Source organism: Melanostigma gelatinosum, assembly GCF_949748355.1.
Source record: "Melanostigma gelatinosum genome assembly, chromosome: 3".
Classification (NCBI taxonomy): Eukaryota; Metazoa; Chordata; class Actinopteri; order Perciformes; family Zoarcidae; genus Melanostigma; species Melanostigma gelatinosum.
Window position 1 is genome coordinate 16,051,344 of NC_136636.1, and position 25,051 is coordinate 16,076,394.

Genomic DNA, 25,051 nt, shown 5'->3' on the forward strand with positions numbered 1-25,051 from the left:
TATAAAAATAAATCAGGTAAGACAATCTCAAGAGTGTATAGGACTTACCATTAGTTCACCCATCAACATTCACACTCACTCACAACATGCATACACACACACACACACACACACACACACACACACGCTTACAGTATATGCAGATATGCACACCCCTACAGATGTAAATGACTAAGGCCAGTTTTGGGAATGGAGGGCACAAGTCAGTAGCTTATAGGCTTCTAGGTCCTCTCCTGTATCTCCATGACTACAACATTAATTGGGACTCAGTAATGGGATAGTGGGCAGCTGGGATTTTATTTTCCGAGAGAGTTTAGAGAAATCCCCCAGCCGCTAAAACCATCGTTCAGTTTGGTTACACCAGTTATAACCACGTGTCAATTTCTCAGGTGACTCTGCTTCCACGTGGATCTCTGAACAGACCCGTTGGCTACCTGCATGGAGTGCTTTTGTTTCGTGTGATACCACCATCAGGAATGAGTTGAAGGAGGGGCAGTGACATTCTCCAAACTAGAAGTGTTTTCCTCCCAGAGTATTCACTACACATGTTGACCCTGAGCTTAGTGCCCAATGGCATGCTCAGGTAATTTGTGAAATGTTTGGGTGAGACCCTCTGTCTCTCTCGCTTCCCTTTTCTCTGTCTTATAGTGTTTTAGGTTTGTCTGGTGTCTCCATCACAAACACTCTGGCCCCATGTTCCTGTTTCTATTTCTGCTGCACTTCAGAGGCTTTTATCCAAAGTATTTTGACGCCCCCTCTCAACCTTTGGTCTTCGTGCCATCTCAGGTCCTACGTGGTTCTGATGAGCCACCCCACGAATCCCTTCAATGGGGAATAGACATTTCTGGCCTAGCATTTTCTGGGCTGCTTCTAAATGGTTGCAGCCTTTCTGATAATTGATGGTAAGGCTTCGTTTTGGGCTTGAACCAACCAAAAGACACTCTGAGGGACTGACATCGGAGATGTCGCGGAGGTGCTCGTCGTCATCTGTATCAGCGTCGATGTATTTGCTGATGGAGGAGTCGTGAAAGGTGAAGACAGTTGCTGCCAGGGTAGTGCTCTCTGGGGACTTTGGTGGAGTTCTGCTGCTGGCAGTGGTGTAGACAGAAACGTCAGGGCTTAATAGAGACTGGTCCGACATGACTGAGCTGTCTGAGAGAGGGGACGGGCCTGGCCCCCCCTCGCTGTGACAGCCTCCTTTGGGGATAAGGCTTTTTGAGGAGTTGCCAGAAAAGAAGAATCTCCGTGTGTTCTCTGTGCATGAGGGCTTTGCGATAGACACAGGAGTGAGAATAGGCCCACGCTCCCCGATGTATTTTTGGCCTAATGTTGCACTACTGTGCTGAGAGAAAGCTGTAGCCGGACTGTGGGAGAACCGGTTGTTTTCTTGAAGACCAAGTTCCATTGCTGGACTATTGGGGTAGCGTGGATTCTCCTGGAAGTCTGTAGCACAACTGATATAACTGTCTATGCTGGACAAGCTTTTCATGTCCCCCACTCCTTCTCTGGCTCCTATAGGTGGCCCGCGATCTTGGATGGCCCCCAGCTCTATCTCATCCCTCTGTTTGCCAATTCTGGAGCTCCTTTCTTTAGCATTGAGGTTTGGCTGGGATTGTGTCATGGCCATCTGGTTGTACATCTCCTCGAGCTTCTGAACATTCAGCCTCTGGGGACTGGTGGCTCCGGCCTTGTTGGGAGAGCCTAGCTCCTGGGCATTGAAGGAACGGTTTGAGCTTGTCTCTGATGCAGCCCTCTTGGGGGTCCATTTCCAACGGTTTGGAGAGAGATGGTTGTCATGGGGCCTCTCACTCTTCTCTACCACCACGTCCATCAGTTCTGCACTGCGAGCAAACGCTTCTTTCAAGTTCATTGAGACAATGCTACCATTTCTCTTTGCCCTCTCTAGGGCCTCTCTTCGCTTAAGTGCTTTTTCCTGCCTCTTCTGCTCCTTGTAGAATTCAGAAAAGTTATTTACAATAATGGGAATTGGTAGGGCAATCACAAGCACTCCTGCTATGCAGCATAAACCCCCCACTATCTTTCCCAGTAGAGTTTTTGGGTAAATATCTCCGTAGCCTACTGTGGTCATAGTAATAGTAGCCCACCAGAAAGAAGCTGGAATGCTTTTAAACTTTGTATCCTCCTCATCCTTCTCAGCAAAGAACACAAGACTGGAGAAGATCATGATGCCCATGGCTAGGAAAAGAATAAGCAGGCCCAGCTCATTGTAACTCCTCTTGAGAGTGAAGCCTAGAGACTGAAGACCTGTGGAGTGACGAGCCAGCTTCAGAATACGTAGGATACGCATGATACGAAAAATCTGAACCACGCGGCGGACATTCTGAAATTGCAGCACACTCTTGTTGGATTCTGTCAAGAAGAGAGTGATGTAGTACGGCAAGATGGCCAACAGGTCAATGACGTTCAGAGGACCCTTAAAGAACTTCCACTTGCTGGGGGAGGAGAGGAAGCGAAGAAGGTACTCCATGGTAAACCAGGCAATACATACAGCTTCCACATGGGCCAGTTGTGGGTTGTCTGAAGACTGGCCAAACTCATCCGTGTCCTGCAGCTCTGGAAGAGTGTTCAGAGACAAGGCAATGGTGGATAGAATGATGAAGAGGATGGAGATAATGGCCAGGATCTGAAAGAAAAATGAATGAAAATTATATTCGTAAGGCTTGCAGGATCAGGGAATTACTCATTAAAACCAGATATCATATGTATTTAAGCATAAATTCCTTATTCTGAGCTTAAAATACAATAACTACACATTTCATATATTTTAAATAGGTTTTGAATCGAGTAAGAAATTGTTAATAATAATTCCAATAACCTTACAGTCTAAAAACTTCAATAAACCGGAGTCTGAAGTGTGTCGTTGGCTCTGACCACTTATTTATTCATGACTCTCTTATCAGGGTTATTCACATGAGCAAGTTTCCTTGAGTGAAAAAATAGTGCTGAACCACCAACCAATAAACAAAAGCAAGAGCATAACAGAATGCATTGTAGCTTGTTGAAAATCTCTTACAATGTCTCCAATTGTCCGTTATTTAGTAAGTGACATAAAACTCTTCTTTTTGGGTATATGGAAGTTTTTAGAAATACAATGTAAGGATGTTTCCATATTTAAAAAAGTCTGCAGCCATGTGGCTGTACGTAGGCACAGCTAATGTGGATGAGCATGGATGTCTGAATACCATGCCAGCACATTTAATAGCTGTTGATTCAGGCTACACTTGAATTGTAATTCCTCTTATTTTTGAAGATTTGTTTTTACCAAGTTGTTTGTGTCCGATTCGTTTTAAAAACTAAACCTGCAGTGGCACCACCATGACATAAAAATGAATATGCAGTCGTCACGTAGCAACAGAATGTCTCCAGAATCCATTGCACTAGATGACGGCTGATTCATCTTACACAGCACAGAGAACTGGGGAGTTTGTCAGAAAACAGCACCGTAACACACACACACGCACACACTCACTCCACCAATCATGCTAACAAGCAAGTACGTGGCGGTAGACTACACTTCTTTGAGCAGTGTATGACAGCTCCCATCTAGAATTCATAGTGTAAACAAAACAATCCCTGCATTTGCTCTGAAGCATATTATTATTGTAGCTTGAGCTTGTTTGTTCTGAATAAGTGACCACCGGTATTTTGTTATACCACAATGAAAAATACCTAAGGAAATGTTTCAAAGTTATCCAGCCTCTAATCTCCGACCAGAAGTGTTTTATGTTTTGGCCGTATTTTGTGATGAAGAACTGATAGCACTACTGCTGTGTGCTGTTAAGGATGAGATTCTTTGTTTGAATCCATAAATAGATTGATGTCACATCCCAGACTAAAGGTCAGTTTACCAAAATCTATTAAAATCACGTTTCCTCCTCACTTAGAGGTACATACACAAGCTTTTGTTGTCCCCAAGATTTGACATATCAACCACCAAGACTACAGCTGCACCCCAAGGAAGATACGGTACATATAATGTTGCTACCGAAAACACAAATATTTGTCTTTCCTGAAACGTTACAGTCACTTTCATTTGAGCCAATCTTCAGAACTAAGAAACCATGAAAAGTGGTCTGTGGATTATCCAATACGAATAAGTAAGAAAGTCTCTTTTTTAGCCTCAATTTTATTTCCTGTCATATTATTTGAGTAAATGGCCTTTTAGTTTTAGACTTGTTAAGCTGCCATTTGGGCTGTGTATATATACATGTATGCAGTTTATTTGAAGGGTGTATTTCATTACTAAAAATATCCATGTCAGACATTGGCTTTCCCTGTACTGATCGTAGTTTTATAAAGAGGTTCCAAAATCAGCTTTCCAAACATGTGGGGACGAAGGGCACAAATTGAACTGCTTGATCTTGGTGTCGAGATATAAGAGCAGAGTGATGATGAATCACAGAGGCAGCATAATCCAGCAGTGTATATTTATTATAAAATAACATTTATAAACATATAATATAACTAATTGTTATGCTTTTACACAGGTATTGCACAGCAAAGCATTACATATTTTAACTACAGATTAGACAACTTCAGATGACTTGTGTTGCCTCCATAATCCACGCTAAATGCACCTTTTGTGGGAGGTTTCAAAACTGCAGAGCAGTGAACTCAGCAAAGGTAATGTGGAAGGTGAGCATCTGTTCCTCTAGTGGACCAAGGACAGGATTACTTCATGAACTATAGTATGCACTTGTTATATTAACCCTGAATGACTCTGAGAAATCCTGACACAGGACCAAACAGCACAGCTTGGGGGATGAGTAGGAGGTTGTAGCTGGAACACAGAGCCTGTTTTGGCAATAGCCCACACGAATAAGGTTAGGATGTTACATGATGAAATAAATCAGAGAAAAGTAAAACAATATTCTGAAAAATTCTTGAAAAATAATGTGTGCAGCTTAAACCACAATGCAACATAGGTAAAATACCTATTCATAATACACCATGTAACATCTAATGTAGATGAGTGTGAAATTAATTATTTCAGTGTGATTTAATTTGCATCATAAAACATGATACTTTCCTCTTCCCTCTACTTGTTAAGCTTGATCCAAACCTCATCCATAAACTGGATCTACTGGTTAAACACTCAGTGTTAGCAAACAGACCAAAGGCCAGTATCGAGCACATGATGCAGGGTTTCCCTTTTCCTCATCCGGAGGAAATTAAAGCACAGCAGCAGAAACAGGGCAAGGGCAACGGTTGTTAGGAAGTGATTGACAGCACAGGCCTTGACAACAGCTTGATAATTGAGGAGTCTACTCCCAAGAGTAAAGGTGATGGCTAAAGAGGCAACCTTATCTACGACCAATCAGAGCAGGAGGACACTGTTGCCATAGCGTCACGGCAGGCATGAATAATGACCCTATCTGTTTATTTTCTCCCCCTCCGTGCTCCTCTCCTCCTGCCCTGGAACCCCCCCCCCCCCCATGTTAAATCAAACACTTGAAGAGCAGAGAGGTGCTGGGACCGAAGAGCGAAGGTGAGCTGACGAGTGGCCGCACAAAACTGAATGGATAGAGGGAGGAAAGAACACCACGATGTTGTTAAAGAGAACAACATTTGTACGAAGTAAATAACAGGTTGTATTGCTTCTGTCAAATTGCACCTATCTTTGTAAAATAAAGAAGAAAAAAACTATTAAAAGGCCCATATTGTAAAAAGGTAGATTCTCATGTCCTTTTTTTTTTTTACTGTAAAGAATTTCTAGGCGGTATATAAATGCTGTTTTAAGTATCGAAACGCTCAATCCGTGAAGAAATACATTTAAAAAGTGCCTTTAAACGAGCCGTCGGGATCTCTGTACCCGGTTTATGTACGGTTGCGGTGTGGGCCAATGACATCAGCTGACAGGAAGTAAAGACACGGACCCAAGCTGTTGCCTAGCAACACAATTCCATTGAAACAGAGTAAAATGGAGCGCTTCAGACGGAGGTTGAATGCCGGTGTATTCAGACTGACAGTGTGAACAGCATGAAACATTTTCGAAACATTAAGGCACGTAAACATTTTCTACGCGTCTCCTTTTTAAAGTTCACTCATTGAGGAGCAGATGCAACGGTGTTGTCATGAGTCAGAAAAAAGGATGTCGATAACAAATCCTTAAGCCGCGGGAGATTGTAGCAAGGTAATAGCAGGAGAGGAAAAAAAAGGGCAGATGTAATAGGATTGAGAAGCTATAAAAAGGTCGCTAATGAAGGCACACTGGTGCTGCTGTGTAATATTATGGTTATGAGGTCAGGTTCCACAAGGAAACCCTGCTCATTTCCCACTGGCCTTTGTCCCTGTTGCCACTGTCTCTACACACTCCGCACTCACTCACACTGCCTTTGTCTCTTTCTGTCCTGGGTATTTAATGTCAAAGGGCACTAATTTCATCAAACTATTGCAATGTAAATCTGAGATAAAGATTTGTCAGTGTACAGCAAACAAACACGAGGAAATGGTTGAATGGAGCCCAAGACATGACTGTAATGGTATCAACGCAATTATACAGGCTATTTATAGATGAATGCACGTTACGCGTGCCTCGTTATGAATACTCAGTTTTTGCAACTCGATTATATAAACACAAAAAGTGAGAGTGACTCCCAGTGAATGTTCCTTGGTGGCCTACTAAAGGGAGGAAAGGATGAAGGGGGGGAGATATTTATATCTAGAGGAGAGGAAAAGTCAACACGTGTTCAAGAGATGGAGAGAGTGCGAGAGAGCAGATTGACAGGAAATCCCACTGTGACACTTAACAAAGCCAGATCACACTGTTTTTTGTCTCTCGGGAAATATCATCGTCTGGCTCACCAGACCCAATAGTCCACACAGACCCCCATCTTCTATAAGACAAGGTGACACCAGCCCTCATTAGGCTTTTTGAAAAGATATCTGGGACACAACTGGTGTGAAGGACGCCCTAAAAATACACCCAAACACATTGCAACCTGTGACATTCTCCTCCAGGTTACATACGGGAGGAAATTTATTCCATATGCAGGACAGGGAATAAGCCTTCAGACAAGAAAGTCATTGCACAGGGAATATTGGCTCATACACTATACACCAAAACACTTTCTGCTCTCCAGAAGCACATAAACTTGGAGCTCAGAGAGAAGAAAAACGTAGTAATTTACAATTCGTCCATATAATGCAGTTGTCCTTGCTGTTTGCTCTCTCTCCAGCTCTCGCTCAAATACAATTGCCTGGTTTTATGCTGCTGTGTCCCATCAGCTGTGATTAACTTCCTTTGTGCTACATTGGGTTTCGTCAAGGTTGGGTCCATTCATCTGTCTCCCCAGCACCCGGCCACCAAGGAGGGAACCTTAAACCTTTGCACTTAGACTTTAAAAAATGTGCAGTATTATCAGTCAGATATTAACCATTAAACCGCTGATGTGAATGTGAGCAAATGTTTGAGGGAAATTACAGTAGTAGTAAGGCATCAGCTATAAAGAATAAATAATATAATGTATTTATTATATTGAATAAGGGCTGAACAATATATCGACTAGGTATCGTCTGGATATTGTAATATGGCATAAGTGTTTTTCTTGTGATGATTTCACAAAATGTCATTTTAAAAGCACCAATATTAAATCCAATCGTCGCAATATCGATATTGAGGTATTGTCTCAGAAATATTGTGATATTTGATTTTCTCTATATCACCCAGCTCTACACTGAATGCTGTTGGGCTACTCTTTATTGACACATTTTCTTCTTTTTGGCCACTTGAGAGCAGAGAAAAGAACTGTAAACACAACACTAATACATTAGTATTATATGAACATGTCAGCAAAACGTTACCTATTAGCATTCTTTTGTAGTCGTGTTTGTGGCCACACCACCACCAGTATTCACTGTTTTCTTCCTTGAATTGGGTCAAACCTTAACGGGATTATTTTGGCTCTTTAGCAGCTAAATGCACAATGATTTTCACCAGCTAGTGGCCATCTTTGTCTGTATGTCATTTGGTAGTGTACAGTGGGTCTGTCTGAGATGTTTTGCTGGAAACATCTGTTTTCTGTGACTGGAAACAAGGTTGATGAGAGCAATGAGAGTGAACTAAACAGTTAAGTTGTGTGTTGTAAAACCAGTTGAAAGATGCTAAAATGCTCTGTAAAGCTACGGGCAACTACAGTGTTGTATGCTAATTTTCCGTGGGTTTCCTTTGATATAACACATAGTCTTCCGATTCATTTTTTGTATCAGAATATTGATAAGTGCAGCTTTAAAGTGAGAGTAACTTTCCTACAGCAGCTAATATGGCAACATGTAACGATTATGGGATAATGCTTCGTGTAGAAACATAGTTTAGCATTAGTGAAAGTACAGAATATCTTTCTAAAGTTGGCTTTACATTGCATTAGCCACCAGAAGCTACTCGTCTGGTGTGACCAGCAAAAAAAAAACAAGAGCCTCGAATTGAGAAAAGTGCAATTAATTGCTTGTGTTTAAGATTGTGTTTAATCTGCTTTCAAAAGCCTCTGCACTATTGATGGTTGGTTAGTCGGTTTGAGTTTGATTTAGTTGTTTATTTGGTTCAGCAACCTCTGGTTAGGTGCAGCTCAGGTGAGTGTTCTCACATTGTATTATTAAGTTTGGTGGTGTCCCAAGTGGGCGTTCAGGAACTCCCGGACTCCCACTGCTCCAACTGGCACCTTTCTCATTAGCAGCAACAGGAGCGACGGACGCACTGCTGTGCTTTAGTCGTGGAAACTCCTGTTCCTGTGAATCCCAAGACCATTGCGTGTTAACTCTGCAAGCAGTCACCCAGGGAAACACATTGGATCTACCTAAAACAATTACAGGTAATACTCTTAAACTCCCACTTAACACTGAGACGGGCGTGGACTGAACATGTTTTCAGTAAAGGGCTGTTTAATTTTTGGGGTGAGTAAATCCAGGTCTTGCTTGATCACTAAGACCCTCTGACTAGCTGCCTTGCTTTTCCCATGGTCCCCTGAGGCCAGCCTCGACTGCCAACCACTGTCACCATGACAACCCCATTGAAGCGCGACAGGAGGTGGCTAAGTAGACCTGCTTGTGAAAAGCAAGTCTGACAAAGTCTCCTTCCCTCCCTCCCTCCCTCCTTCCTTCTCTCCCTGATTTGCACCTTATTCAAAGCTCACCCAGCTTTGAACCATCTGCGCTGCACGTCTCTAGTCTTTTCCACTTAATTGTGTCAGATTGCTGTTTGTATTTCGGGCGATGTGCTGCCTTCTTTCCTTGCATTTTTAACATTGTTTTCTTTTCTCAATTACCAAGGTCCGTCTTCAGGCGCAGACATTTAAATCGTGTGCCACGCTTCAGCTGTTGTATAATTCGATTCGATTAACAGGCGCCATAGAACCGCGGTATTGATCTTTATCTTCATGTAGATGTTATTGTCAGTGGTCGATAGTATGAGTGTTAAATAACGTGTAATAATTCACACCTCTGGTCCTGAATGTAGGGCTCTGCCTCGCTGCCTGTGAAAGAGATGGGGTTTCCATGGAGACGGGGGGAGACTGTGTCTTCCACATTTCCCCCAGCATGATAGCTTGAAACACACACACACACACACACACACACACACACACACACACACACACACACACACACACACACACACACACACACACACACACACACACACACACACACACGTTTGCAGTGGCTCAGCTGTAGTCTTCCCACCCTACATCACTTCTGCTTATAACTTTGAAAAGCAGAGCCTCATTAAGCCTATCCTCCCACATCTTGCAAAAAAATGAATAAGTTGTATCTCGTGGTTCTTCAAGGGGCCTACTGCCGGTTTAGCTTTTTATATAAAGGCACAGGCCTGTAGATTTAAAACGAGTGATCATCATCTCACTGCTCATCAAACATCTTGCATCTTATCAATTGGCAGCTACTCCTATAGAAGGCTTGAATACTGCAAATGTGATGGTTAAGAGTAATTTTCTTAACTAATCTGCAAATATATTGCAAAGGAAAGTCAGAAAAGTACATTAACATGATAGATTTATTGAGCATATTCCACATATTGATATATTAATTTGATCATGTAATTTTCATTAGATTGGATGTATAGGTGGTATTCAAATGATCCTCAACTCTCAATAATACCTGAAAGCCGCTATATGTTGGAAGCTCTTATTTGATTTCTTTTTTCAAATGCATTTTATTAAGAGACTACATGCTTTGAGTCATAGAAAAATCTGAAACAAGCCATTTTTGGGGACTTCGTCAAAACATTTCTCTGACTCATGCAATGCTTGCATGCACAAAGTGCTCCACAACCCCATTCAGTACACTGCTACTGTATGTAGGAAATCTGTCTGGACCATCCATCTCCTGAATGAATCCCACCTCATCTCCCCTCCCTCTCAATTATTCATGCATTTCAGATGAAGAAGAGAATCCAGACTCAGCATCTATATTTAAACTCTGACATGGTCCATGGTGGCTGTATAAATAGAAACAGTATAGGGTTTGGTCTGGCACACCAATGGAGGCTGTCTTCTTCAGTCTTCTGTCTTCTTCAGTACCTCGGAGTATGCAGCATTTATTGGAAGGAGATGAAAGACAGCTTTGTCAGTGTTGTGTATAGCGGCATTTCTGGGTTGAGGAAATATCTTAGAGCAGTTCTGGCTGGAGATGTGTGGAATGTGGGGAAAAGCCTAACTTGTTTCTGCTGTCCATTAAATGTCTCACCATGAATCTCTCCATATTCCCATGGTTGTCACATAACTCGTCCTTCCCAAGGATCTTGTGTAATGCACAGTAAATAAAAAAAATTCAGATATATAAGCAGGTCTATCACATTGTTCAGGGATATTGGATATTGGCTATTGGAGATAAAACTTAGCTGAATTTCAGGAGCAGGACCACACCTCAGCCACTCGCCCACTTCCGGCCACGCTCCTATAAATACCTACCCACTCTAAGCCTCGGCACACTCGAGTTTTCTGCACTCGCAACCGGAACACCGCGGCAACCGGAACACCGCGGCAACCGGAACACCGCGGCAACCGGAACACCGCGCAGAGGACGCCCCCAACCGCCATCGAGAGGGTCCGGGCAGCCAAACCCGCGATCTCCACCTCGCCGACCAGCTGCATCCACCCGCCAGGATCTGACATACGAAGAGATCTGACAATACAAAGAGATCTGACAATACGAAGAGTCGGACTCACGGCCGTCCTCCTGTTACTCACATCTCGGTGGCAGAGGGAGACCCGCTTACCTCCTGACGTAGACAACGGAAACGCTCAAAGACGCCGCCCCCCGCGCTCCGGCCAGGTCCCCCATCGAAGACGCGCCAGCTGATCTCCAACTCGACCACAGTCCGCCTGCTAAGAGCATCGACGCAACAAGCAAACCGTGCCAACTCCTCACAACTTTTCCAAAGTCACGTTAGGTGAAAAACAAACAAACACAATGTACCTACATGTAAACAATCCCGCGCGACGCCAACGACCGTGACGCCACCACGCACCCCGAGGCTCCGCCCCCCCCCAACCCACAAGTTCCGGGTTGCCAGGTCGCAGAGCCTCACCTCTCATCCCCCTCCACCAAAAAGAAAAAGAAATCTCGAAGTCCTGGCACCGGGTTGCCAGGTTCCCTCTCCTCTGTCCCCCTCCCCTATCCCGCTTTTCCTACTACGCATACTCTTCCCACTAGGCAGATTCCTGGCACCGGGTTGCCAGGTCTTCTTGCCTCTGTCCCCCTCTCGAAGTCCTGGCACCGGGTTGCCAGGTTCCCTCTCCTCTGTCCCCCTCCCCTATCCCGTGTTTCCTACTATGCATACTCTTCCCACTAGGCAGATTCCTGGCACCGGGTTGCCAGGTCTTCTTGCCTCTGCCCCCCTCTCTAAGCTGTCCCCCTCTCTAAGCGCAACAACGCAACCACTGAACGCAACAACGCAACCACTGAACGCAGCAAGCAACAACGAATCGCAGAGAGATAAAGACGAGAGGGAAGAAGGAAGAGAGAAGACAGAGAAGAGAAAGAAAAGGAAGAAGAGAGAGAAAGAGAATAGCAAAAAAAAAGCTTCCAGCGATGGACCCACACAATTGGCCAACAACGATGCCGCTCCCTCTGCCGTCTTTTGGGGGGTTTCCACGACGGACGACGTTTGCCGTAGACCAGCCTCGGATCTTTCAAGCAGATGCCAAGTCGCTTCCCCTCATGCTATGAAATCGGACCAATAGTAGCCACAGCATCACGTGGGGCCGCGGATGGGCCAGCAAGTCCATTCCTTAAACTCCTGACAACCAGCAGTCGGTTACCCAATCATCAAATGACGCTGCGACACCCGTCCGCCAAGGGCGCGTCCTCGATGCAGCTCACGTCTGGGCCACCGCAATGCCATGGCTTCTCGTTTCCCATTCCAGAAGTTCAGCCCTCCCGCAGACACCCGTCCAACATCGGTTCGGCCATATCCAACGCCGTCTTTAGATCCACAAATCCTCACTCGATCTTGCCGACCAGCGCACAGGCTTGTTTTGGGGGTTCTGCAAGGCCCGGGAGCCGCAGTGGATCCGCAGCTAAGCCTCTCCCAAACCGCATCAGGCCAAATCTCCATCAACCATTCCTCAACACTCCAAACAACCGCCGAAGGCTCGCTCCGGCCGAGGTGGGGGCCTAAGCGAGTGAATTGTCTAATAATGAATGTATGACGCAGTTCACGCAGCCTTGCAGTCTATAGTTTATTTCTTACAGAAACCAGAGAACGTCACAGCGTAGCCTGCAGACAGCAGCACAGAAGGAAAATGTAAACATGAGAGAAGCATTGATTTGAAACGCAAAGAGAGATGCAGACAGACAAAGGCACACACACACACACAATCAACAATGATGCCTGAATAGAAGGCAGCTGCAATTCTCAGCATCACAGAAATGTCAGTTGCCATGGTGATAGTGACAGTGAACTTTTAAACATTTTAGTGACGGCAGTGAGAAATAAAAGAGAGAAAAGGACTTGGACTGGAAGATGTGACTGTAGCATATGGTGTTCACAGAGCAAGAGCAATACAAAGCAAAATGACTGTTAATCCTGAAGTCAAACAGATGCTTACTGCAGACTGTCAACTTACTCATAACGTAGCGTAACATTACAGAGTCCATCTTTCACCGTTTGTGAGAGCTCAGAGGCCATTCTGTACCAGTACCGTTAATCCCTCTAAGAGCAAATCCATGTCAACTGGACAGCTATAAACATGTACTTTTTATACTGCTATTGTATTGATACTGAAAAAATCCAATAACAGCATGTAGAGGAGGCTCTGTACTGTACTAATGTACATGCATTTGCGAACCCGACCCCCCTTAATTACTGTTTCCATGACTGTCAAGCTTTCCACTCTGTTCCCACGTTGCACATACATTTACAATGAAAACGGTGACAGATTTACCAGTTATAATTCTTAGTAATTTTTGAAAAAAGTGATTGTCCGTGTCTGTGGTTTCAGACAGAGTTAGACAAAAGCAGTTGTCTGCTTTCTAGGAACAAGATTTGATCAGCTGGCTACGAGGCAAATAGGCTTACGTTAGCTCTGTGTTTGTAAAGACCCTCTCAGGCTAAATTTTTAAGGTTTCCAGCTGACTCATTTTGCAAGGAAAATTTCTTTAAATTGCACTAAATGGCTACAGATTTACATGATAGGGTCCATTCACATGCATCTAGAAATGTGTGGTTAACGCCAGCTGTGCCACTTTCATCATTTTATCCAAGGTGCTTGATTGCACTCCTGTCACACCTGTTGTTAAGCTACTTAGCAACCAAACCTGCGCACTGCGATAACGACAGTGATGAAGTTGCCGTAATTTACCAGTAAGCCTCACTGACTAAACTAAACAGAGTCAAAACAAAGACAAATGGATTGCACTGTAAATCCCTCACAGTAAGGTTCAATTTGTCTGTGTAAATTTGGCTGATCTTGCAACCGGATGTTGTGACTTGTTGATGTTGGCCAGAAAGGATGAAGCAATTAAAAAATTCCATGGGACGGATTGTAAACCTCTGGGTAGCCCTGCACTTAAATGATTAAGATCTCCTCCATGTATGTGCCACAGACTGTTATTTATGCAAGAAAGAAGCGACATCTGCCCACTCTGATTGGTAGTCCTCGTCACATGTCACGCGGTACGTGCTGCAGCGTTCCAAAAGTTTAAGTATTTTTATCCCGGGGTGCAGACGTCACGTCACGCCTCCGTCTACATAGACAACAATAGATTTAGGGTGCAGAAAACATGGCATGTGAATGGCCTCTGCATGTCTGAGGCAAAAAGTCAGCATCGCCACCAGTTGATAACAGCTTTGTGCTGATATTGCAGTGCAGCTAGTCCTTGTATTAAAGGTATGATGAGGAGAAATGTTTGACTAAATTGTTATTTATTCTAGCATAACACTGTTTAGCTGCTTAGCTTAAATACTTGGCAAAGCAAGACAGAGATCATATTATTGTTTCGCATTTTCACACAGAACAAACATCCGCCATCGGATCATAACACCTTTCGCATCGGGATGAAGACTAATTGAGTGATATTTTGAGGGAGTTTGGCTGTGGTTGCTGGAGTGACTGCTTCGACACACTGTCAATGCTTTGACATGTGGAGAACTCTCAAGCTTGACAGACGTCCCGTGCTGAGTCACGGTTGCTAAACGATGATTGGACAAGCACTGTTTGGGGGACGGGCTCAGCGAACAGTCAATCTGAATGTAGAAGAAGCATTGGTACAACGTTTTTGTTAAAGAAATTGTGTCATGATGCGTACGTGCAAGTGTGTTTATGAGAGTGTGTGTGTCTGTAGTAGTGGTAGTCGTCGTCCCAGGCCGGGTGAAAGTGCTCATCAAGATGAAAGGCGTCTCGCACCAGTAGTCAAGTGCTCTCTCCCCACTCTCAGAATCACCCGTGGGCTTGATGAAGGTTTCTCCTTCACCTTAGTGGATTCTATTTCTGCCTCTGCCCTTCACACTTTCCTCAAAGTCATTCCTTCACTTCACTCTCAACCTGCAGGGCAGAATGAAACCCTCCAATGCGGACAGCTATACCAGTGGAGCATCCTCTGGACCTGAGCGTACTGATTTATATACCCAGTTGTTCTGTGCACATATATAGATGTTGAATATTGGATGAGGTGTGCATGGGGCTGCATAGCCCAGTAATGGTCTGCACGGCCAGCAGCTGCCTCGGGAACAATCTGCTGTGTTGTGTGTGTAAGAAATCACATATATCTGGTACTGTATATCCAATACATTGCATAGCCCAGACATAAAAGGTCATGATACACATCTCAGAGGACACCAAACACCCACTCAGAGTAGGCCTACGTGTAAACCATTCCATGAGATTTAACTGAAGTGGTTATTTTCTACTTCATGTGTAATGGAGACAGTGGGGAGCAGCATGTGACAAAGGTCCATGTACGTATCCATCACAGTGCATCTTCACCAACTGAGCCACCATGATTGGCCTGACTGTGTAGGTGATTTCTTTTCATTGTAGTGACTGATGGCAGACAGTCTTTATAGATTGCAGTGTAAATGCTAAAAACGAAACCAATTAAATGTAAATTTTAGTTTATAACTTTGCATGTAACAGGCGTATCCTTCTTCTGTCTTTTGTTTTGGATTTATACATCGATGTATAGCAATGTTTTCCTTTTGGTTTATGCTCTACATTCTCAATAGGACCACTGTTTTGACAGAGGGCATATCGCATTGTGCTTATTTACCTCATGTTCATTGAGACGGAGGAGAAAACGATTGCGACCATGTTAACTTCTCCCTGCTGAAAAGGGAATATTGTTCCTCAAACATCGTCAGTGTTTACCGTAAGTATACCGCGTCATATGTTTGTGTATGATTAAAAAGTTCAAACAGTTATTGATGAGCACTCTCCTTGAGGGTTCGTACTCATTCAGGAAAAAACTGATTTCAATATTAATGACTCACTTACTGACTTAGAACTCATATAGTATGTAAGTCTATGAGCGAGATTGACTAAAACTACCATGTCGTGAATACACTTGAATACTACTAAACTCCTACACTGCCAATGTCTCTCTTTCATAGAGGAAACACACTAAACAAACTACTTGAGTCTTCCACAAGCTGCTAGCTGAACAGCTGTGAGTACTAACAAAAGCCATGTTCGTGGTTTATGCTCATCATGATATGTTTACGTTTCTAATGGTAATTTGGGGGTAGTGGCTTTAAAGGCAGGCCTGAAGGGACGGCTGCCAGTGTTGCCAACGTGGCAACTTCCTTGCTAGATTTAGCAACTTTTGGATGTAGGGCTGCTAGAGGAAGAAAATATATATAAAAAATAATAAATAATAATGCAGCTACTTTCCAGCGAAAGTATCTGCATTATTTATTATTGTTTTACAAATGTTCTATAGATAATGCAATTATATCTTTATTATGAATAATTTGCTTCATAGATCAAAATTCGTCCAAGAATGTGGTCTTGTCAATTTCAGCTGGTAAAATCAACTAATACAAGTTTTGTTAAAAAAACGTATCTGTTATGAGTCTAAAAACAGCAGCTCAGCTTCAGCCCTTTTGACTTTAATGTACAGGTGTGCAGGCTCTGTTATTGTACTGTCACACTTCTTCATCAATACATTTTTGCTAGATAGCAGTGTTGTAAGAAACACCATTAATTACATTCCTCTAAAGAATGGTCTCTTAATGTCAGCCCAAATCTCCTATGTTATCAGTCCGAGTAGAGGCGGGGATTCTTAATCATTAGAATCAATCATAAACTAATAAACTATAAACGATATAAACTATGCAATCTTTGCAAGTATAGGTGTGTTTATGTGAGTGAGTGTGTATGGTTGTGTTCTCTTAACAGTGACAACAAAATTGGTCATCGGTGAGAGCTCAATTCCCTTTGCTCTTCCCTGACAGGCAGACAGAGCGACTGGCATGAAAGCAGCGGTTGAGGCACTCAATCTCCAAGTACACATGATGCCAGCTTATATCTCAGCACCGCACAAACACAGACGACATGGACAAATAGCCTGTGAAGGTCTGATCTGTTGTTTCTCCCCAAATCCCCTATCGAGCTCAAATTTGTGACTTCAGTATTGCATGGTCACTCTGCAGCTTCCTGCCAGAGAGGCCAGCAACACGGCCAGGCCTCCAACAGCAGGGTGGTGTCGGTGTTTGCTCTGGTAGGTAAGTAAAGTTAACATTTTGTAACTTCAGTCCTTTGTCACGTGATTTCTTTTGTCATTTTAGTGACGTTAGTCAGTCAAGTTAACGTCAACCACGCTCTTTTCCTCAACCTAACTAAGTGGTTTTGTTGCCTTAACCTAACTTTCTGTGAAGACATACGTTTATTTTGAAAAGACACTATGCATGTAACGAGCGTTTATTGGCATGCTGTCAGTGACGTGCAAAACTGACATTACAGTTACATAGAGCAGCGGTTCCCAAACTTTTTAGGCCACGCACCCCCTTCTACATCTCGACCGGCTTCACGCACCCCCAACCCCCCCCCCCCCCCCCCCCCCCCCCCCACACACACCTTAAAAAAAAAAGAAGCAACAGAGCCGCATACAAATCGGACGAATGAGAGAACAGTTTGCTCGCGCGTGGCGTTTGTTTTCGTGCCTTCGAAAAGGTAACGGACGTAACGTTACGAAGGTAACGGACGCTTGGCCACATCTGTAGGCTCGTCTACTTGCAGAGAGTAAAACTCACTCTTCTTCACGCGACCGACCAATGTAGCCAGGATGTCTTCGGACAAAGCATCGATGCGCGCGACAGTGTTGTTGGACACCGGGATCACGTCCAACTTTTTCGCTTCTCTCTCTCCAATCATACGTTCCACCATCTCTTTAACATTGTTCCCTCTCCACCACCGCCTCTCCTTCTCCCTATTACGCGGTCAGAATACTACCACAACACGCCGCCTGTCTCCGGCAGAAATGCGCTCATCCACGCACGGGAACAACACCGAGTTGTAATATAAACCTCCATAACACCCCGCCACTCTCGGCTCATACCTCCCCAGCAACGAGGCACATCACCCGGTCACAATACCTCCTGAATGATCCCCGGGTGAAATCCGGGACTTGGTTTTATGGTTCTGAGTGGCGGCGCTCACCCGTTGGCGCTGGGACGCGAGGTCTCCAGCCGTCCCCGCCGTGAGGCACCCGATCGTCAGGTCTTCAGCCCTCGGAACAGGCTGCGGGTCAATAACTCGTGGGTGGCGGGGTGGAGGCGAGGCAGATCACAGAAACATAATAAAGACTAGAGTATGGCAAAGATATGTTGATGAGAAGCGTATTTGTACGTCAAACACAAACGTAATCAGGGAGAAAATACGTTCATGGTAAAACGTAATTGAGAATGCATTTTAGTTTTGGGGGAACGTAATTTTTAGGAGACCCTAACCCAGGGGTGCGCGCACCCCACTTTGGGAATCCCTGACATAGAGCATCATAGTTTGAAGCTGAGGAGCACTGACCAAGCTACGTTTTTTGACGCATTTGTGTTGAAATGTCTGGCTTAACATCATCAAGTTTTTAAAGATTTGGGCATTTGATTGTCATAAAGGCAAGCAAGAAGTATACGTTTGATGGCTGGAGTTGTTGGACTGCACAAATAACTGTTTCGTTGTATCACCTGACAGAAGGGGAAGTATGTCAACAGAAAACAACAGCGTGCCAAGAAAGCAGAACATGAGTCTGCTGTGACAACAGAGAAGCTTATGTTATAGAGGTATGAAGTGAATACAACAGGGATACAACTGTACCCTTAAGACCAACCCAAGTTTCCAGGTGATGAGGGAAAGCATGAGAGATTAATCTATCAAAAGCAGCTCTAAAATCTAAAAGACGTGAAAAAAGTCTGCCTAAAGACGATCATTATAGCGGCCTTGACAAAACCGTCTCAGTGCTTTGGCTGTAAAACCTGACTTTTCAAAGAATTCAGCGCTGGATCCTCACAATGATATAAGGGCCAGAATGAACCTGTGCTTCTTCCCCAAATGAGGCCGTCTGGCTTTCCAGACACCAAATAAAGTTAATGAGGATTGCCTGACTGCCTCTCAGACCTTTGCAAAATGATTTATTGGATTTTTGCAAAACAGGAATTGTTGGTCTTTCTTGCAGGTCTATCTGCCTCAGATCCACAGAACTACAGGACACACCTACAAGAAGCCCTGAAAGCGGTCACAGTTTGGTTAGGTTTGGGCACCACAACGTTTAGGCAACAAAATAATTTTGTTAGGTTTAGGCACTTCATGGTTTGGGGTAAAATAAGTTTAATTATTTCATGACTCTGGATTGATTCTAGTCTGGTTAACTTTGTGTTTTGGATTCTGCTGCAGCCTGATTTATGAGAAGGAATAAAGCCAAACCGCATGTATTTGTCATCTTAAGTGTGACATGAGAGGAATATAATTGGAATTTGTTGCCTGCCATCTGATGTACAATACCCTCTGATAGAGCAGGAACTGCTAATTAAATTGTTTTGGGATTCTCAGAGGACAAAATGAGAGAAATCTTTGTGTTTGGTTTCTTCTGTAAATTTGGTTGAAGCCAAACCGATGTCGATACTTAGATTTCTCTGCTGAGCATCAAACAGAATCTGTTAGGTAAAACTATCTCGAATGTAATTCTTTTCATTACTTAAATAATACATGTGCTGGGAGAGGGTGATGTTTTGAATGATTTCCAAATTCCAATTTTTATTCAGAATTGTAAATCTTCTACTTTGGTAGCCTAATCATTAATAAGTAAATGCAGTATCATCACTACTTTAATCATTGACTAAGTTAATATTTTTATTTGGAAGTGACAAAAGAAAGGTTATTTGCTTGTTAAAAAAAGGCCATTTCTTGTCGCCAATCTGACTGTTCCGCGCTGCTTTGCCAGCAGACAGACACAATCTTATTTTATGGTGACTGAAATCTGATTTGAGGGAGAGACAGACAATGCTGTGGCTTACAAAGAATGTAAACAGAGAGGGAAAGACGCCTCAAATTGGGCCCGGAGTCTTCTGGAATAATTAGCATGACATTTCCCTGACATTTAGTCGGAGGTATAGTGGAGGAGCCTGAAGAGGGGAGGAAGGAAGCAGAGATATGAGCCAGTGAGGTAAAAAGAGAGACCCGAAGGATGACAGAGCAGAAAGAACACGGGCAGGATTTTTCCCTTCATCTTAAGAAATAATTCAGTTACTACGTGCTTTCTTGTGTTGCTCTATATGCGGACATTAAAATACAGGAACTAAGCAGACGTGCACTTACACACACAGACACACAAATAGACTTACTCTAATGTTCAGCACCCACTCCTTCAGTGATGATAAAATTATACTTTTGTTGCTTGGTAACCATTTGTTTTGTGCTTAACTTTACCATCCACCATCTGTTTATGAGCTGTCAGACATACATTTCTATCTCTGACCCAAGATAGGGAGCACACAGCTGATGGACAGTGGGACAATCTGTGGTCGGAGCTGGACCGCTCGACAAGCCCACAGTGTGCTCCGGACTATAACAAAGACGAAGACAATACATCAACCCCGATCAGTGTTTTTAGTAGTTTGGTGGTCTGTGGTTTCACATTGCCCTTTTAAGCTAATTAGGAATCGGTAAACTCTGCCTCTTGCAGTGTCAAGGTTGTTATTGAGAGCTATAGATTAGCAGGAAACAATATGCACATTCGTGTCATTATTCGCACATCTTTGTGAAGCACTTCAAAACTGTTCTCCGATGATGTTTTGATAAACTGCAGATATCAGGGTGCTATAATGGAGACAGCAGCGCATGGCCGACTCGGAGTGATCATCTCCTTTTTTCTAGGCTACTGCACTTCCTTAGCTGGAACACAATAAACATTGATTTTACATCTCTTTGATTCCTATGAAGAAGACGTTTCACTGACAGACTCGCAGCACTCATCTCTCTCTCTCTGTCGGTTTGTGGGGCGGCACTGACAGTTCTCAACAAATCCTTACCACAAAGCATCAGCCAGCACACACTGCTAATAGTTCAATTTCCAACACATTTCCCAAACAAGGCACTCTACTCCCTTTTTAAAATCGCGTGCAAAAGAGACAGCATCCTCTTTGATCCCTCCAAGCCAATGTAGAAGAGTGTTGATCAAAGGCTGCTCATGTCTAACTCCGCTGTGGTCTCCCAGGTTGCAGCTGCGGGCCAACTCTGTGTTTTTGCAAAGACTAAAGGTGAGCACACCTGATAGAAATCAGCACGCTATGGCATGCCTTGAAGAGAAGAAAATATCTTGTAGGATGAGAACCTTGACATCTAATTATGACATTCAGCACAGAGATGTTACAAACAAAATGCAGGGTTCCTAGATTATACTGAAAATAAATAGCTTAAGTAAGGTCTGAGAACTTTCTGACATACAGTAACTATGAGATAAACTGAACAGTTATGATCTAAGGTTTTCTGGGTTAACATTTATCTTTTACTGCAGCTGTATATTGAAATATGTACAGTAATGCCATGTCACAACCACCTTCTGTTGATCAAAAATTGCTCCTTCAAAGCATTGATTGATGCGAATGATTCTAACAACAATTCTAAATCAGTCCTGGCTTGTTGTTTATGTGCACGAAGATCTAATTCAATATCCTAGCCTCCTGCAGTATATCTCAAATGCAATTGGTTCAGGATGATGTAGGGTGGGGTTCTCACAAACAAACAACTGTCCAGAGGACAAACTAAATATATTACTTATATGTATTTCATGTTGTAAGCCAGAGCATCGAAGTGATATTTGAATGATTTACTGGATTTAATGAATTTACTGGATGATCAGTTTACAAGGTGAGACAACGTGTAAGCATGCATGTGTGCATGTCTGGATGCTTGTGCATTTGAATATCTGTGTGTTTGACGAAGTTAGTGGTGAGTGAGTATATGATCGGGTAGCTCACATGTTTTCAAAAGTGAGTTAATGATATGGCAATGACCCTTTGTTACAAGTTAAGAGTAGAACAGGAGATACAGATGATACATCTTGTGTCATGTGTTAAAGATGCATCCAGAGAGCTGCTTTTACTGTGAGACTAAGACGTGTGTTTTTTTCTAGTTCTTGAACAACAATAATGATGAATCACATCCGCTGGCTGGCTTTTTCTATAATTTCCACTCTATACTTTGTGTGCCAACCAGGAACAATCAAAACATGAATAAGCACAACTCACAGAGGTGTCCTAATTGACTCATTTTGTGCAACTGTAAAATTCTAGTAGGTCTGAAAATGGCAAATTTTCATCGGCGCAAAACTTCTGGTTTTTATGTTAGGCCTATTGATAGAGATCCAGTGGTCTAGAAACTACAGCATCCAATGTTAGTTCAATTCAATCTGCCACAAACACCTTAAGGTGTCGATCACACCGAGACGCGTCTCTTCAGGCGCTGCCTCTTCAAAAAAGGACCTTTGGCAAAGCGACGGGCAAAACGGCTGCATATAGATCATCCTTATTAACTATCGCTTATGTCAGTATCCGTTCCTACCACATTTACCGGCATTAAAACAGGAAGTCAGTGGTAAAGTAAAGCCCGCCTCTTGCTTGATTTGATTGGCTGCCTTGTTCAAGTGGGACATTGACGAACAGTGTGACTTCACACCTGGCACTGAAAAGTTGAGATTATTTAAGCTTTTATGAATGTCTAAAAAAAGCCTCATGTTTGTTTGCGTGTGCCTTTACAAATCATCATCATACTCGTGGAGGATTGCTCCAACCAATCCCAACCTCATCTCTTACACCCATCATCCAAAGACAGTTACCTTTGCTGCAACAGATGAGCCTGGCTTTTCCAGGAGGTCCCAAAGCTTCTTTCGTTTTTCGGCACAGCAAGTGTTGTCAAATTCTTCTCCATCTATGTCCTTCATGTTGTCGGCCTCTCGCTTGAGCTCCTCATTCATTTGCTCCTTCTTCTGGTGGTACCTCGCCTGGCAACACGACTCTAGGTAGATCTCGTCAATGCCCCAGTGGTCGAGTTCTTGACTGAACGACAGGGCGCACATTTCTTCCATCATGTGCAGCTTACCCGTGCGGTAGAAGTTCAGAATTGACGTGAACGCCCCTGGATGTCGGTCAAAAAAGTACTCATTCTCCTCGAGGTTGTAGTCATCGCACACTTCCATCAGAGTTTCATGGGTGTTGCAATCTCTTAACTTTCCCAAACGTGTTCGTGGTAGCCTATCTAATGTTCGCCACAAAACCTCATGGGGGAGACCCCCAACATTCAGCCTGACTCTGCGGAAACATGACTTGCTGCGAATGATGTCCACCGGTTCAGGTGGCAGCGATGATGTTGAGCGGGAGCCGGCTTTATTTAACTCTGCCAAGGATTTCTCCATGATGACTGTAGGTTGAGGAATCAGGCAAACATCCAGGGCTATGGACTAGAGTTGGTCCTGTTTTCTTTCATAATTGTATCTAAAGGATTAAAAAACAAACATTAAGAAATCATTAGTATTCTGGGATTAGCCTCAAATTTCAAGGCGCACGCCTCACTAATCTGACTCTTAATTAAATGGAGAGTCAGAATAAATGAGTAAAATGAAACAACTTAATACTTCATCAGCACAATACTGTCGCAGTGTCCATGGGTCAATTGTATTATCTTTGAGAATTTCACTAATATCTTTTTTGAATTTGTTTTTAAGTTATTTTTTAATCAAAAATAAATATACAAGACTCAGATTCATGTCATGAATCAACAATAAACATACCCTACGATGTGGGTTCTTGAGATGACTCACACCTACAGTATGCAAAATCACACACTCATATTTGAGGCAATAGGGAACCATGAATAACACCTTGTTGAATACTCGCCACCAAAACTTCAGAACGAACTTGCACTGGCCTATTTCCGGAGACTGATACAATATTATTATCATCAATAAAATATGTATCGTATGTGGTTGATGGCGGCTCATGTGACGCCCATGCAGTCCTGTGGGTGGGGACGCAGAACGCCACGGTGATGAGTGTGGTACAAAGTGAGCGCTGTCCACTCTAATGGTGCTGAAACACCAGGAAGCGCTGTTCGCTCCCTACATCACGGCGTGCTCACTCGGGAGCGGCAGGCTGACACTGAGAAGAAAATACATAGCCTGCCCTACATCATCTCCTGACAAAAGATGTCCAACGTTTTGTCATCTATCCCTGCCTGTAGACGTGGGCACGAGCTGCACACTTGTTTTTACATGCTGTTAATATTGTTTATGTCTGTGAAGAGAGCGCGGAAGCCCAACAACACCTCGGGCCTGCAGATGTGATCATTGATAGCCGTCACACAAAGTTTCCAACACTTCACAAGCACAATTAGGGCCGAGCATTATGTCAACATACAGCACAAACACATAGAAAATAAAAACATTAACACGGGGTGTATAATGGAGGATGGAGACATTGCTATGTTGGTTTTTTGGACATGCAGTAAGAGGCTGCGGGGAAGCAGTAACAATAAATGTTAATTTGAAGAAGCATCCACCCTCCTGTTTTCTACTGAAGTCAATGCCTCGATAAAATCCTTTAGCATTAAGCTTAACAAAGATAATGCATCCCTGTCTTCACACTCTTACGCGCAGCTAAATTGTTACTGAGAATAAGCTCATCGTGATAATCATCTATAATTGCAATGTTGTGAACGCAAATCCTCCATCGTACAGCATGTCGTTTGTCAAAGGCTGCCGGCTGCTCCACATTGATACAGTTTCAATGCAGAGTATTCCCATATGCCCCTGATAATCGAATACAATTGATAGGTTACATATGATTCAAAGTCAAATAAGCTTAAAAAAATACCGTAGTGAGTTGTTGTCATCCTGCACTGAAACAAACCAGCACGCACCGCTCCGTGTACAATCAATCCGCTGGCACAAACGGAGATGAAGCTGTAGCATTTTTGAAAAAAGGAGGCGACGTTATTGGTTTAATATTACCGTCTAACCCAATTAATTTCCCCCTCCTGTGCCTCCGACATGGCAGAGAGATCCTCAGCACGATTTACTGCCTACCCGCCGGTTTCCT

At 43.4% G+C, this 25,051-nt stretch overlaps 1 protein-coding gene across 1 annotated transcript; it reads right to left on the reverse strand.

Annotated features, from left to right (window-relative positions):
• Window positions 1–721: 721 nt before the first annotated feature.
• kcnb1 (potassium voltage-gated channel, Shab-related subfamily, member 1) lies at window positions 722–23,382 on the reverse strand (the record flags this gene model as incomplete). The annotated part of the gene is made up of 2 exons (XM_079266487.1): window positions 22,795–23,382; window positions 722–2,644 (listed from the first exon to the last, which is right to left on the reverse strand). Exons 1-2 carry the CDS (start codon window positions 23,368–23,370, stop codon window positions 722–724), a joined length of 2,499 nt encoding a protein of 832 aa, XP_079122613.1. The 5' UTR covers window positions 23,371–23,382.
• Window positions 23,383–25,051: the final 1,669 nt, after the last annotated feature.